This window comes from Diabrotica virgifera, chromosome 7, assembly GCF_917563875.1.
Source record: "Diabrotica virgifera virgifera chromosome 7, PGI_DIABVI_V3a".
NCBI classification, from domain to species: domain Eukaryota; kingdom Metazoa; phylum Arthropoda; class Insecta; order Coleoptera; family Chrysomelidae; genus Diabrotica; species Diabrotica virgifera.
In genome coordinates, this window is record NC_065449.1 from 130,306,341 (window position 1) to 130,321,782 (window position 15,442).

A 15,442-nucleotide genomic window follows, 5' to 3' on the forward strand; every position below is an offset into this window, starting at 1 on the left:
AGTTGGAACTTTGCCGGCTGCAGACGGGGGATGTGAATTGCAAGGTGTAGAATTCCTTCCCTTTCGTCTTCACTGCAGCATCCATATGACTTGCAAATTATAGAAGTCTTGGAGGTGTAACCATGAAAATGTACCAATAAGTTTTCAATTTAAAAATCTTTTAGTGATTTTTAATATTTTTCAATATTATTAATTTACTATTAGGATTGAAAACTTGCTTCGTCTTTCAATTGCCAGATGGCGCTTGCCACCTATTATCATCACTTTGGTTGCGATGTGTGGGAAAACCTCTCGATGCAATTTGGTTGGAGTATGGAGAACAGTGCCTACGTTTCTTCTGATGAAGCTCCAATAAGAGCAGAAAATCGCGGTTAAAGGAACTGGACTGCACTCCGTATTCTAATTAAAAAGTAAGATTGGTTTGCCTTCGCATTGCAACCGAATAAAAATGATACACATTTTTATTTTAAGAATATATTGATTTATAGCATGTGTGTGTGTAGAGAGGGGGTTGGCTTCGGACTTAATCTATTAGCCACAGATCGTAGTTGTTCGAGCCATTTAAATATTTGATTAATTGTTGTCTGGTTTGGAGCTCCACCCTATATTCAGAAATCGTTGAGTTCCAAAAAGCATTGAATAAGCACATTCTTTTACTCACAGACGTCTGTTTTGTTTTGATAATATTTATCTACTTCGAAGAAATCAGGTCATGCTAAGTTTGCAGATCTTTGACACATATGTTCGCGACGGAATTTTAGCGTCGTAATAGATTTAGTGTTGAAATGTGAATTGACAAGTCAAGATACGGGCGATCGGGATTTCCGGGTCGCGTAATAAAAAACACATTTTAATATTCAGAAGAATATCACTGATATCGGTTGGATGTGCGTGGTTTTTTTCACCGCCGCGCCGGTAAATAGGGAACCTTTTTAAGATACCGTGTAGTGGTAATAATAGGTTCGACAAGAAATACTGTAATGCACGTTTGACATTCCGGATTATGGTACTATTTACTAACATTTTAATTATACGCGGTGTGTTAGAACTATCCATTTTAGAGATATACGGTTAATTTTTCGTCATTTAATAATTTTGCAAGCTGTTAACTCTTAAAGCTGATTATAGAAAGTAAAAGTATAAAGTCTTTTATTTAAATTCGAATCTCAGGGGTTTGTCTTAAGATCGGGTAGATTTTTAGAGGCCCCACATTTTGTGGCGACCGTGACAGGACGGCTTTAAGTTAAAGTTAATCGTGTGTACATACGAGGTGTGGCGAAAAAGTGTATCGAGGATCGCTGAACTCTATCACGTTTCGCTTCTAGTTTTTTCGGTAAACGTGTGTGTTTAGTTTGCAGTGAAAAATGGATAACAAGGAAAAGCATCGCAAAGTGCTTCGTACCACTTTCAGCAAAGCAGCAAAAGAGTTAGAAGACCTATTAAAAGACCAAAAAGGTGAGGTACGACAGATCAAAATATCCTTAGATCTATTACGACAGAAAATGGAAGATCTAAGGAGAATAGATGAAGAAATTTATGATCTCCTGTTAAACGAGGATGCCAGTGAACAAGACCTGTTGAAGGAAATGGAAGACAGTGACAGCTACATCAGACAGTTTGCGGACCTGAGTATACAGTTCGAGGAACGGGTTCAACCAAGGATAGCTGCGTCCGTGGAGGATGAGGTGGCCTCTGGTACAACTGGTAAGAGCACAGGGAGCCTACAAGGTAAGCGTAAATTCAAATTACCTATGCCAGAATTCAAGAAGTACGATGGGAACATTAAGAGCTGGTTGCCTTTTTGGTCACAGTTTCAAAAGATACATCATGATTCAGACATAGACTTAAGCGATAAAGTTGAGTATTTAGTTCAAGCTACTGTACCGGGCAGTAGGGCAAGGCAACTAGTTGATAGTTTTCCCGCGACTGGAGATAATTACACTAAGATTATAGACTTGAAGCGTAGCACTGGCCCTGTTACCTTCCTTGTATACCGTAGGCCCTAGATATAGCAGACTACCCTGCTATACTCCCAAAGCCACGTGAGCGGTATAAAACGGGAGACTATTATTATTATAGACTGTCTAATTTCGCGTTTTGGCCGCGACAATTTGCAGATCGAGATATATGTTCGGGAATTGCTTAAATTGGTAATAAATAATACTTCGTCTGGCAATAAACTAGACATTTCTTTATTATATGATAGGTTAGAGACTCAGTTAAGGGCTTTGGAGACACTAGGTATTAAATTGGATAAATACGCGGCTATGTTATTTCCTTTGGTCGAATCGTGTCTACCCGCGGATTTATTAAGGATATGGCAAAGATTTCCGGAAGATGTTGGGTCACAAACGTCTATTAATAGTGCCGGTATTCCCACCATAGAAAATCGACTCAAAAGTTTGTTGCAATTTTTGAAAAATGAAGTCGACAATGAACAGAATGTTTCCTTAGCGATCGAAGGTGTTGGCGTATCAGGTACTAAGTCTGGGAATTCTAAACGTAATGGTCCTAAAAAGAGGATGCCAGAAGAGGAAGAACCCCAGTTTCCTTCGGCGATGGGTCTAATGAATTCTCATAGTACAAATCATAGATGTGTATTTTGCGAAAATGCACACGAAAGCAGCCAATGCTTCAAGGCTCAGAAGTTGATTTATGACCAGAGAGTGAATATTTTGACAGAGAAAGGTGCTTGCTTCCGCTGTTTGAAAATTGGACACCAATTTCGAAGATGCCGTGGTGAATTAAGTTGCTTACTTTGTCACAAACCACATGTGCCCCTAATGTGCAGAGAACTTTCGATGGACAAGGCAAAAAAGGAAGAGGAAAATAAGATAGAGAATGATGGTCAAGCTGTGCCGAAAATAAATCAGTCATTGGCCAACAGTGCTACTGCTAATGTCTTTTTGCAAACTTTGCGCGTCAAAATAAACCACTTAGGCAAGACGCGAGTTGTACGCGCCTTAATAGATACCGGATCTCAAAAGACGTATATTCTGAGGTCCACTGCTAGATTATTAAATTATCCATGTAAACGACAGATTAACCTTGTACATGGATTATTCGGAGGCAGCGAGCTAGCACAAAAACATGATTGTTATGACGTTAATTTGAGTTATAATAACTACAGTTGCACATTTGAAGCACTAGATCAGCCCGTAATTTGTAGCGATATTTCTTCCGTATTTAATGGTCCCTGGATGGAAGAACTGAAGAGGCTGAATAAAGAGATAACAGATTCCGGTGATAGATCTCCTATAGAGATTTTAATAGGTGCAGACATTGCAGGAAAGCTCTATACCGGAAGAAGGCATATTTTAGGATGTGGACTGGTAGCTGTAGAAACCTTATTGGGCTGGACTTTGATGGGAAAAATACCTTTAGATCAACAAGACAATCGTACCGCAACAACTGTTTCACTTTTTATTAGCAACGCGTCGATTAGTCAACTGTGGGAGTTAGATGCTTTGGGTATTAATGATCCGGCTGAAAGGAAGACAAGGGAAGAAACGGCGCTAGCAGCAAAGCAACTTTTTTTTGAGACTATTGCAACAGATTCCACAGGACGATATGAAATCAGACTGCCATGGTTAGAAGGACATCCGGCATTACCAAGTAACTACCAGATGGCTAAGAAAAGGCTGGATACCACGTTGAAGAAGATAAATAAAGATGGATATCTTGAAGCCTACGGCCAAATATTTAAAGAGTGGCTGGATGAAAATATAATTGAGGAAGTGCTCGAGGAGCAGCCGAACCGAGGTCATTATTTACCCCACAGGCCGGTAATTAAGCCTAATAGCGCGTCCACAAAAATCAGCCCAGTTTTTGACGCTTCAGCGAAAGGAAGACAAACCTTCTTTAAACCAGTGCCTTGAAAAGGGGGTTAACTTGATTGAATTGATTCCTGCTAGTTTATTAAGATTCAGACGACAAGAAATCGGTGTAATCTCAGATATTCGCAAAGCCTTTTTACAGATTGAGATACACAAAGCTGACAGAGATTTTCTTCGTTTTCTTTGGATAGATGATGCAGGGAAAGAAAAGGTGTACCGCCACTGTCGTGTGGTATTCGGAATCAGCAGTAGTCCGTTTTTATTAGGAGCTTCACTAGAACATCATTTTTCCTTGATGTTAACAAGATGTGTCGCATAGTTTTTACGTTGACAATTGCGTTACTAGTGAACAGGAGCTGCGAATTTTTATAGAAGAGTCGAATATAATAATGGCTGAAGGCAATTTTGATCTCAGAGGGTGGGAGTATACAGGCCAACCCCCCTATGACACTATTGATGCCTCGACCCAAGTCTTGGGAATAAAATGGAACAAGATAGATGACACCTTGTGTCTACGACAAGAGGATGAAGATACAGATCTACCTCTTGAAAAACCTATAACTAAAAGAGTCATACTCTCACAAGCGCAGCCCGTGTTTGAACAGTTGTTAGAGTCAAAATGGTGGGAGGGTCCGCAATGGCTTTATGAAGATCCATCATTTTGGCCCCGAGACAATCACAGCTGTGATGAGGAAGAGATTAACAAGGAGAAAAAGAAAGAGCTAGTTACGGTCCTTGTTAACCGTGAGAAAGATGGTATGACCTTGGCTGATTGGCATCTTAATTACTTTTCTCAGTATGTGAAGACATTGCGTATGTGCGCATGGATTTGTCGATTTACCAATAATGCAAGAAATAAGGACGACAAACAAAAGGGAGAGTTAACCCTTGAGGAGCTTGATAAAGCTGAAACATTGGTACTCAAGCTAGTACAAAAAGAGACGTTTTCGGACGAAAACGATAAAAAATTGTGTGGAATGGGAGCCTTCAAAGACAAGAATGGTTTGATCCGATTGAAGTCTCGCATCGGTAATAGAAACGACGATGAATATTTTCGTTTTCCAGTAGTTTTGCCAGCCAAGCATTTTATAGTGAATAGCCTACTATTTCGCGAACATGTCATGTCGGAACACAAGGACTGAAGGCTATCGTGCGCGAACGATATTGGATTTTAGGTGGTCGTCGCGCTATAAAATCCGCGATTTCCAAGTGCGTCGTCTGCAAAAGTCGTTTGAGGTGAGTGCGCCACCGTTGCCGCTAGATCGTGTTCGGAATGCGATCAATGATTGTCCCCGTTTAGGATTTTGTCCTCTTCAGGGTTTGTAGTGAATGTATAGTGTTGGCAGCAAAAGCAAACAGTACGAAAAACACACTGGGGCAAGCGCCGTATCCTGGTGTTTTTTGGATCCTGGGTTATGCCGGACGGTGGTGTCCAGAAGGCTAAGAAGTCAACAGAGAAGAAAGTTTGATGGATTGTTGTTGGTTCCATAGACATTTATGTGTACTGTCCGTGCTTTGCTCTCGACCAGTCTTCCTAGAAACCATTGTACAACGACAGGCGAACCTGCGTCCCTCGTCGGCGGTCAGGAGGTGGCTTTGAGCGCGGCGTGGACAGTGTGCGTTCGAGTGGAGAAAATAGTTGCGGCTATTTTCTTGGGACGAACAGGTATAATTGTGCAATGAAGTTGGGAAACCGCAAAAAACCAACTTCTCCCTGTTCGGGGTAGGGAAGAGGAGATGTTAAAGGTGGGTACGGAAGGCTAACGGGGTAGCCTCGAGGATGTTTTCGTACTCTACCGGGAGTTCGTCAATGCATGTTTGCAATAGAGCGGACGGTAAATGAATCTTTTTGTGTTTGGGCTTTCGGTAGAGTACGTGGCCGGAAGATGAACAGGAACATTTGAGAGTTTCTTGTGTGTCGGAGGGGGGATCGTTGATTACTTTGATTGTGAAGTTCTTGTTCAGAGAGTTTATTCTCTCGGTGATTTTGGGGATGTTTGAAATGTTATGGATTTCGTTTGAGGGATATCTCCAGTGCTCGTAGTTGCATACACGCAAGATTCTACGCTCCGCTCGCAACAACCTCTCTTGTTTTGCTCTTGAGCAAAGAGTGTAGAGACATGACTTGTATTCTATTACTGGTCGAATAAAGGTCTTGTAAGTGTGAATGAGAGTCTTCTTATGTGTCTTGCCAATTCGTCCAGAGAGAGGGTTGAGAAGTCTGGCCCTGTTCCTTACCCTATCTAAAGTTGCCTTTAGATCTGCATCCCAGTTAAGAGTCCTGGTGAACAGTACTCCCAAATAGGTCGCAGTCGGGCTAACAACAAGCCTTTCTCTCAACAGTCTCAATGGATATTGGTCGTCTTCATTAATTATGATTCTATGTGACACAGAAGGGGCGCGAAACACAATTGTTGTTGTTTTGTTCGCGTTCAGCGTGACTCTCCACTTACAACACCATTCTCCGACCCCGTCCAACAGAGCCTGGGCTCTTCTATGGATGAGTCTTGGGTTGTATCGAGAGGTTGTTGTGAGCAGAGCCGTATCGTCTGCGTACAGAAACAGCCTGTGGTATATTATGAACCCTCTGTATAAATCATAATTTAAATATGATGTTATTAACCTTTAGGGTATTGAACATACATAAAAACAATAGCTTATAGTTTGTATCACATGTTTATTACGAGTGAACTTGAACTATATTTGTTATGGTTCAGATAGGTATAAAAACACGCTGAACAATCAGTATGCAGATATAGATATACAAATAATTATTAGAATGTAGTAAGGCGAGGCGCTATGAATCATTAATGTTATTGTTTAGATATTGGTTATACCAGTGAATAAAATATAATGTATAGTAAGACGTGTTTAGTCTTTTTAATTAATTAGAACCAGAAGGCATTAACATCACACTATTTATTACATGGCGATCCTGTAAATGAATTGGGAGAATCTTCTGACAATGGGCGACAAAAATTGGAAACGGAGACGGCGAAGATGGACCAGGACGAAGATGCAGAGAACCCAGGGAACAAAGACAAAGTGATAAAATGTAAGTAAGAATGTCTATCTTTATTAAAAATGCTTCCCTCGTTTTTATATTTTTATTGAAAATTGAATATTTATCTTTGCTGATTTTTGAATAATTTATGAAGTATCGATTTTTTTTAAGAATATCTATAAATTTTGAAATATGAAGTGATTTTTGAATTGAATATTTTTATAGAAGTTTATTATATATGCTATTCTTGAATTTTTATTGAATTTTGAATCTTTATTGAATCTATTTGAAAATCTCTATCCGATTTCTATTTCTAGTACGGTTATTTTTGAATATTTTATGGAATATCGAATTTTTTCCAAAAATTTCTATCGAATTTTGAGATATAAACTTATTTTGAATATTTTTATCTAACTTTTGCATATGCTATTGTGAATTTTGATTGAATTTTGTCGAATATGTATACCATTATTGAATCTTTATTAGCAAGTTGTTTTTATTATTGATATTTATTGATTATATAGATACATTTTCATCGATTTTGTGTTAAATTTTGTATGATATGAACCTGAATTAATAATTTTTGTGTGATAAATGATATATAAATGATTTTTTTGTAATGAATAATGATTAGTGATGACATACGTTAATATAAGAGCTTAAGACAAACATTGCTATAAGCAAGAGATTCATTTTTAACGAACCGACCTGATGCGTCGAGATAAGGAATTTGGAGAAGAACTATATAGATAAGAAGAAGAACTAACAATAGTATAAGCTAAATATTATGAGACAACTTGAGACAATAAGAAACCCACTGCTCTTGTCAAATTAGGAAGGTACTAATGATTTATAGAAGCTTGAAAGCTTATTAGAGACCCACTCTGTGTTTTGAGAGTACCTATTTTATTCATGATTATTCGTGAATAAACAACGGCCTCATAACAAGGGATTGAGGTTGCGGAATTTGTAAAAGAATTTGATCTAGCCAACGATGTTATACCCACTTCTATCAAGGTAGATTGTAGAGGTTTCGTGGTTAGTATATTAGTATTGAGTATTATGATTGTTATTGGAACTTTTCTCTCGAGTAAAGCCACTTTGATTAGTCGAACGTAGGCATTGAGGGATAAGTAAAGGAAGTGATTATTATGATGTTATATTATGAAATGATATATTGATGATTAAATGACAAATGATTGTTATATGAAGATGAATTATGTACACTGTAGAAGTGTTATTATGTGGAGAAAAATGAAGAAATATAGTTATAGTACCAGACAAGAAGAAGAGAGAGAGAAAAAAAATAATTTTATTAAAATATGTGGGAAAAATGGAACAAGGAAAATAAAATTTGTCAGAAATGTCAAAATAAAGCAGAATTAAGAATAATATCAAATAAGTAGCTAATCATTGAATTATGTCTAAGAATTAAAGTTGTAAATTTTTTTCTCTAAAGTAATGTAAATTATAAATAACTTATTTTTAAATGCATATAAGGAATTCAGGTTAAATTTTCGCGGAAAATGGAAGTGTTTGAATTAAGGATAGACAATATCTTACAATAAGTGTTAGTAGATAGTAAGCAAAGGGACACAAAAAGTGAAGTTCTTAGATAGATTAAATATTTATTATAGGTACAAGAGAGTTATTAGAAGTTTTTTAGAGACATATTAAAAGTTTTAGAGAGATTACATTTCTATTATAGGTACAATATTCTAAAGTTAGTAAGGTGTATATAAATAAATCAAAATAAGACTGAAATAATAAGATGAAATAGCAAAGTAACGTTAAATTATTTTTTTATACCATAATATATATACTATTTAATAGAAGTTTAGGTAATATTTAGCTTAGCTTAGGAAGTATTAAATTCGAGATTTTATTACAATTAGATTAGTTACGGCTTATAGGCACTAAAAGACTATTTAAAAGTTAGGATCAATTTCATTCACTGTGGACACTGTTTTAATGAAGTGAATTAGTGAACGGAAAAAAAGGACGAAAAGACACGACGTGAAAGTACGTGAACTAGTAATAGGTTATAAAATACCAGTTTAGTATAGGGAAATTATGAACTTTTGTGTAAAATAGGAAAAAGAATATACATGTTTAGGGAAAAATCGATTGATCTGAAACGTACCATATTACAGTTAGTTAGCATAGTTAGGAAATTTAATTTTTGAAAATAGTATTAGGTAACCATAAACATTTTGTAAAAGGGAAAGAGGAATATACCGTCAGATATTCTTCTTCTCTTCTTAGGACTTTTTTTTTTAACGGCGGAGATGTGGTATATTATGAACCCTCTGTATAAATCATAATTTAAATATGATGTTATTAACCTTTAGGGTATCCCGAAATAACCAAAGTACGTGCCTCCTAGCGGCGGGATACGGGCAACAATACATTGGCTTATAGGGCAGTCCTTACAGTAGGGATCCTGGCCTATACAGAAAAATGCAGGCGGGTGTGGGGTAATACTGCACTTTGGTTGCATTGGTGGTGTATTGGCTAAACGTGCAGGGCAGGGTATGGTGCTGATAGAAAAGGCATTCAGGCATCAAATATCCAAAAATCTTTTCAGGCCATAATAATGAAAAGACCTTCTCCAAACGCAGTAAAAACTTATACTGAAATGATGGCATCTCCTGAGGTAAAATGTTCCGGAAGTAAAATGAGCCTCCGTTCGGATCTCCGGGTGAGGACTATCTCAGGGGGAACACCATTGCAGGTTAGAAAAATCAGGATAGGGTCTTGGAATCTTGGTAGTCTTACAGGTAAGAGTCTGGAGTTAGTGGATGCGCTCAAACGAAGAAGAGTTCAAATTGCTTGTATTCAAGAAACTAGGTGGAAAGGACAAAGGGCGAAAGAACTAGGTGAAGGATACAAATTGTGGTATGTAGGGAGTAGTAACACTAGAAATGGAGTTGGTATAATTGCTGATAGTGAAATGAAAGGTAACGTAGTAGAAGTTGTAAGAACGAGTGATAGAATGATGTCAGTGAAATTTGTAATTGATAAAGAGGTATTGAATGTTGTTTGTGTGTATGCTCCCCAAATAGGTCTGGGTGAGAATGAAAGAAGAGCTTTCTATGATCAATTAGGAGACGTACTGAGTGATATTCCAGCAGAGGAGAAAGTTATAATAGGAGGTGATTTCAATGCACATGTGGGCCAAACCAAGACAGGATATGAAACAATACATGGGGGATTAGGCTTTGGAACTAGAAATGAAGCTGGAGATGACATGCTTGAATTAGCAACAGCATTGGATATGGCGATTGTTAACACATTCTTTAAAAAGAGAGAAACTCAACTTATTACCTACAAAAGTGGACAACATCAATCCCAAATAGACTACTTCATGATAAGGAAAGAAGACATACGTGAATGCAAGGACTGCAAGGTAATAGTGAGTGAGACAGTAAGCCAACAACATAAGCTGCTTGTTCTGGACATCGAAGTAAAAAGCGAAACTAAACAAAAATATCGGAGAGGACCACAAAAAATCAAATGGTGGCTGCTGAAAGATGAGAAAGAAGGTCTATTCAGGAGAAGAATAGTAGAAAAAATATGTTGGAACATGAAAGGAAGCCCTAATACAATTTGGAGAAAAATGGCCAGTAGTATTAGAGAGACTGCTATTGAAATACTTGGGAAAACGTCAGGAAAAAAGTTTGAGGATAAAGAGACTTGGTGGTGGTCAAACGAAGTACAAGGAAAAATAAAAGAGAAGAGAAAATTATATAAAAAGTGGCAAGAAACCAGATCCGACACAGATCTTCAAAACTATATGGTGGCGAAAAAGGAAGCGAAAGTAGCAGTAGCAAAAGCCAAAGCAGAAGCGTGTTCAAACCTATATGATCAACTTGATACCAGGGAAGGCGAAACGAAGATATATAAAATAGCCAAACAGAGAGCAAGGAAAGCAAAAGATTTTAATCAGATTAGATGTATCCGAGATGAAAATAATAAAATACTAGTTCACGAAAGGGAAGTCAAAAAGAGATGGAGAAAGTACTTTGACAGCTTATTAAATGAAGAATTTGACAGACAGCCTGTAGAGTCAACGGAGACAGTAGCAGCAATGGTCACCAAAATAACCAACGAGGAAGTGGCTCAAGCGCTTCAAAAAATAAAGAAAGGAAAAGCGGTAGGACCAGATGATATTCCTGGGGAAGTATGGAGAGCATTGGGAGAGACAGGAACAAGGTGGCTAGCAGGTCTATTTAATAGAATTATGGAAGTCGGACAAATGCCAGACGAATGGAGAAGCAGTATACTGGTACCTGTTTACAAAAACAAGGGAGATATACAACAATGTACAAACTACAGGGCTATAAAACTGCTTAGCCACACCATGAAAATATGGGAAAGAGTAATTGACAGACGGATACGTGAAGAGACCGAAATATCCGAGAATCAATTTGGCTTTATGCAGGGTAGATCAACAACAGATGCAATTTTCATTATAAGGCAGTTGATGGAAAAATACAGGAGTAAAGAAACAAACGCTCATATGGTATTCATTGATCTTGAGAAAGCATATGATAGAGTTCCTCGAGAGATTCTGTGGTGGGCACTCAATAAGAAAGGAGTCCCTGGTGAATATGTAAAGATTGTGAGGGATATGTATGAGGGAGTAACGACTAGTGTTAGGACAGGTGTGGGAGAGACTGATAAATTTCATGTGAAAGTAGGATTGCACCAAGGCTCTGTGCTTAGTCCGTATTTATTCTCATTAGTTTTGGACCAGATAACAGCGAAACTACAGGGTAACATTCCATGGTGCTTAATGTATGCTGATGATGTCGTGTTAGTAGGAAATAGTGAAAGAGACTTAGAACAAAAACTGGAACAGTGGAGACAAGCTCTGGAGGAAAAAGGTTTAAAACTTAGTAGGACAAAAACAGAGTATTTGGAATGTTCATTTAAAGATGGAGCTACTACAAATAAAATGGTATCTTTGGATGGTGAAATGATTGTGAAAAGCAATAGTTTTAAGTACCTAGGATCGGTATTACAGAGTAATGGAGAAATAGATGGAGATGCATGCAGTAGAATTAGGGCTGGATGGATGAAGTGGAAAGAAGCGAGTGGTGTGTTGTGTGACAGAAAAATTCCAATGAAGCTGAAGGGAAAATTCTATAAAACAGCCATAAGACCGGCTATGATGTACGGAACTGAATGTTGGGCAGTGAAAAAGAAAGAGGAACAACGAATGCATGTGGCGGAAATGAGAATGCTTAGATGGATGAGTGGAGTGACAAAGAAGGATAAAATTAGAAATGAGTATATTAGGGGAAGTCTAGGTGTGGCACCAATTGATGCCAAAATGAGAGAGCATAGGTTAAGATGGTTCGGTCATGTTCAACGTCGAGACGTTAATCACCCAATACGAAGAATAGCTGAAGGGCAGATTCCTGGAAGGAGTAGGAGAGGAAGACCAAAGAAGACCTGGGGGGAGGCGATAAGGCAGGACATGTTGGTAAAGGGGATTAACATTGATATGACCCAAGACAGAATTGTGTGGAGAAATGCAATTAGGGAAGCCGACCCCGCATAGGGATAAGGCAAAGAGAATGATGATGATGATTAACCTTTAGGGTATTGAACATACATAAAAACAATAGCTTATAGTTTGTATCACATGTTTATTACGAGTGAACTTGAACTATATTTGTTATGGTTCAGATAGGTATAAAAACACGCTGAACAATCAGTATGCAGATATAGATATACAAATAATTATTAGAATGTAGTAAGGCGAGGCGCTATGAATCATTAATGTTATTGTTTAGATATTGGTTATACCAGTGAATAAAATATAATGTATAGTAAGACGTGTTTAGTCTTTTTAATTAATTAGAACCAGAAGGCATTAACATCACACTATTTATTACAAGCCGAGTGCCTGGGATATTTTGATTGGTGATATCGCTGTTGTAGATGATGTACAACAGCGGTGCTAGGACTGAACCCTGGGGAACTCCAGCTTGTGGAGTGAAAGGGGTGGACTTTTGATCGCTTATTTTCACTCTGACAGTTCGGTTGTGGAGGTATGAGTGTACAATTTTGGTAAATTGTAATGGTAGCCCGATGTCCAGAAGCTTCCGAACAAGTCCGTCGTGCCAGACCTGATCGAAAGCCTTCTGCACATCCAGAAATGTGGCTATGGCGAATGAACCATCGTTGATGGTTTGGGTAACTTTAGTTGTGAAATCTATTAATGCATGTTTAGTAGATTTGCCAGACTGGAATCCGTATTGGAATTTTGGTATGATGTTGTGGTTTTGGAGAAAGTCATTGAGCCTCTATTTTAGGATTAGCTCAAGAACCTTACCCAGAGTGTTGATTAAAGATATTGGTCTGTAGGATTCCACGTCGGTTGGGGGTTTGCCTTTTTTCAAAAGCATGATGGTATTGGCCACTTTCCAAGGAGTAGGAAAGTGGCTATTTTTGAGACATGCATTGAAAATTTTAGTTAGAAGAGGGATGATACTCTCAGGAAGTTTTTTGAGGCACCTTCGGTTGATGCCATCAGGTCCGGGAGCGCTGTTTTTGCCAATTTGGCAAAAGCTCTCCGTTTCCCTGTTTGTGAGGGGGTCCATGATTGGATCATAGACTGGAACGTGGTAGTTGAGAGTAACATTTACTATGTATTCTGTGTGGAGTTTGAATAAGCGATCAAAGTTCGGGTTATCTGGGGTTTGAAAATTGTTTTGAAGCGAATTTCTGAATGCTTCGGCTTTACCTTCTGGGGAATTGACTATGTGATTGTTGACCAACAGATGAGATGGTTGAGATAGTTTTTGTTTTGTTAGGACTTTGAATTTGTGCCAGAATTTACTACCGTCTCTGTAGTCCAGTTTTGAGGTAGTATCTTCCCACCGGCGAGCCGTTAGGTCAGATACCTCTCTCTTTATCCTGGCGCAGATCCGGTTGTACTCTGTTTTGATTAGTGGATTTCTGTTGGCCTTGTATTGACGTAGAAGACGTCTTTTTGTTGGATTTTGGCAATGATGTATTGTGGAAGTGCCGGTGATGTATAGGTTATTTGTTTAAGTGGAATAGCGTGCGTGATCGCCTCGGTGATGAGGTTCTCAATTTCGGTTGCACTGGTGTCGATACTATCGTTAGTATCAAGTTCGCCTAACATAGGGAGATTTTGAGTGATGAAATTTTGGAATTCAGTCCAGTTAGCGTGACGATAGTCTCTTATAGTTCTTGGAGGGTTGGGTTGTTTTGGAGTTAGTATGTCAGTGTTGACAAGAAGTGGTACGTGGTCTGACGTTATTGAGTCACCGATGTGGCATCTATCCTCGAACCCATCCAGAATGTTACTAGTAACTAGGATGTGGTCGACAATAGAGGCCCCAGCAGCGTTCAGAAACGTGTATTCAGTGTTGGTGATTCGAGAGATAGGAAGGTCTAGTAGAAAATCCGTGAGGCGGATGCCTTCTGGGTTTTGACGGTGATCACCAAACTGTGTGTGTCTACAATTCAGATCGCCCATCAACACGGCCTTGCCGTGCCTTGAAAAATACTCTAGCAAATGCCTGTTGAGTGGTTGATCCGGGTGTTTGTAGTAAGAGACTATCGTGAGGGTTTCGTTATTGGGGATATGCACGTCAATTGCCAGGAAGTCCACATCAGGTGGACGAAAATTTTGTGGGAATGTGTGTGTGGTGTACGGTATTCCGTGTTTAACGAGAATACCATTCCCACGTGAAACCTGACAGCGGCTTCGATGGATGATCGAATATCCTGCGAAGTGTGGATCGCTTTTCGACAGAGTATCTGTGAGTGCGAGGATCTGGATGTTGTGATTCGACAGGATATTCTTGATGAGGGGTCTCTTTTTGGAGAGACCCTGACAGTTGACTGTGCCTAGGGTGAAATCCATAAAGGGAGGGTGTTTAGTGGTTGGAGCGGAATGTCACCGTGACATTGACCACACTACAGTTTGTAGGACTTGACTCTCCACAGTTTTTCAACTGGGAACTCTTGTTCGGTGAGCAATGCGGTGACCTCCTCCTCAGAATAATCCACATCGATACCGGTGATGCAGAGGAGATAAGTGGGCTCTCTAGAGGAAGTGTTGGGGTTTTTGCTACGGCTGTGAACCGTAACCATAGTTTGGCCAGTTGCTTTTCGGATTGCTTTCTCTATTTCCTCTGCATTTATTGAATTAAAAAGTCGCAGGTGTGCGATGCCGTGAGAGAGAACTTTGCATGAATGAATCTTATTGGCTAGAAGAGTGGTGGCATTTATTGGCCGAAAGAAGGTGCGTTTATTGCATAAATCTTTTGGAAGATCTTTGATAAGGTACTCGGACAGAGTCGGATCATTAATGGCATTGATAACGTTTTGGTTTTTAGACTGATTTTTTGGGCGAGGATTTGCTGCGGCATTGGCATGAGATTTGTTTTAGTTGTCTTCTTTGGAAGACGAAGTCGTTAGGTTGTTGCGGATTGTTTGCGCTGATGGATGCTTGTTGTTGCGTGGGTTGTTGTTGAGATGATCGTTGAGATACTTGATTGGACGTTTGAGTGGGAATTTTTGGTTTAGCACCCTGCTTAACGTGAGTGCTCTGACG

General features: G+C 38.9%; 1 protein-coding gene across 1 annotated transcript; it reads left to right on the forward strand.

Moving 5' to 3' along the window:
* The first annotated feature begins 1,364 nt into the window (after nt 1–1,364).
* Nucleotides 1,365–3,878, forward strand: LOC126888607 (uncharacterized). Its single transcript, XM_050656963.1, has 2 exons — nt 1,365–1,900; nt 2,207–3,878. The coding sequence occupies exons 1-2, from the start codon at nt 1,365–1,367 to the stop codon at nt 3,876–3,878; spliced, it is 2,208 nt and encodes a 735-aa protein (XP_050512920.1).
* Nucleotides 3,879–15,442: the final 11,564 nt, after the last annotated feature.

Coding starts and splice junctions, on each gene's coding strand:
- LOC126888607 (XM_050656963.1), top strand. CDS start 1,365: ATGGATAACAAGGAAAAGCATCGCAAAGTGCTTCGTACCACTTTCAGC. Junction 1,901..2,206: donor GTACCGGGCAGTAGGGCAAG/GCAACTAGTTGA, acceptor ATTATATGATAG/GTTAGAGACTCAGTTAAGGG.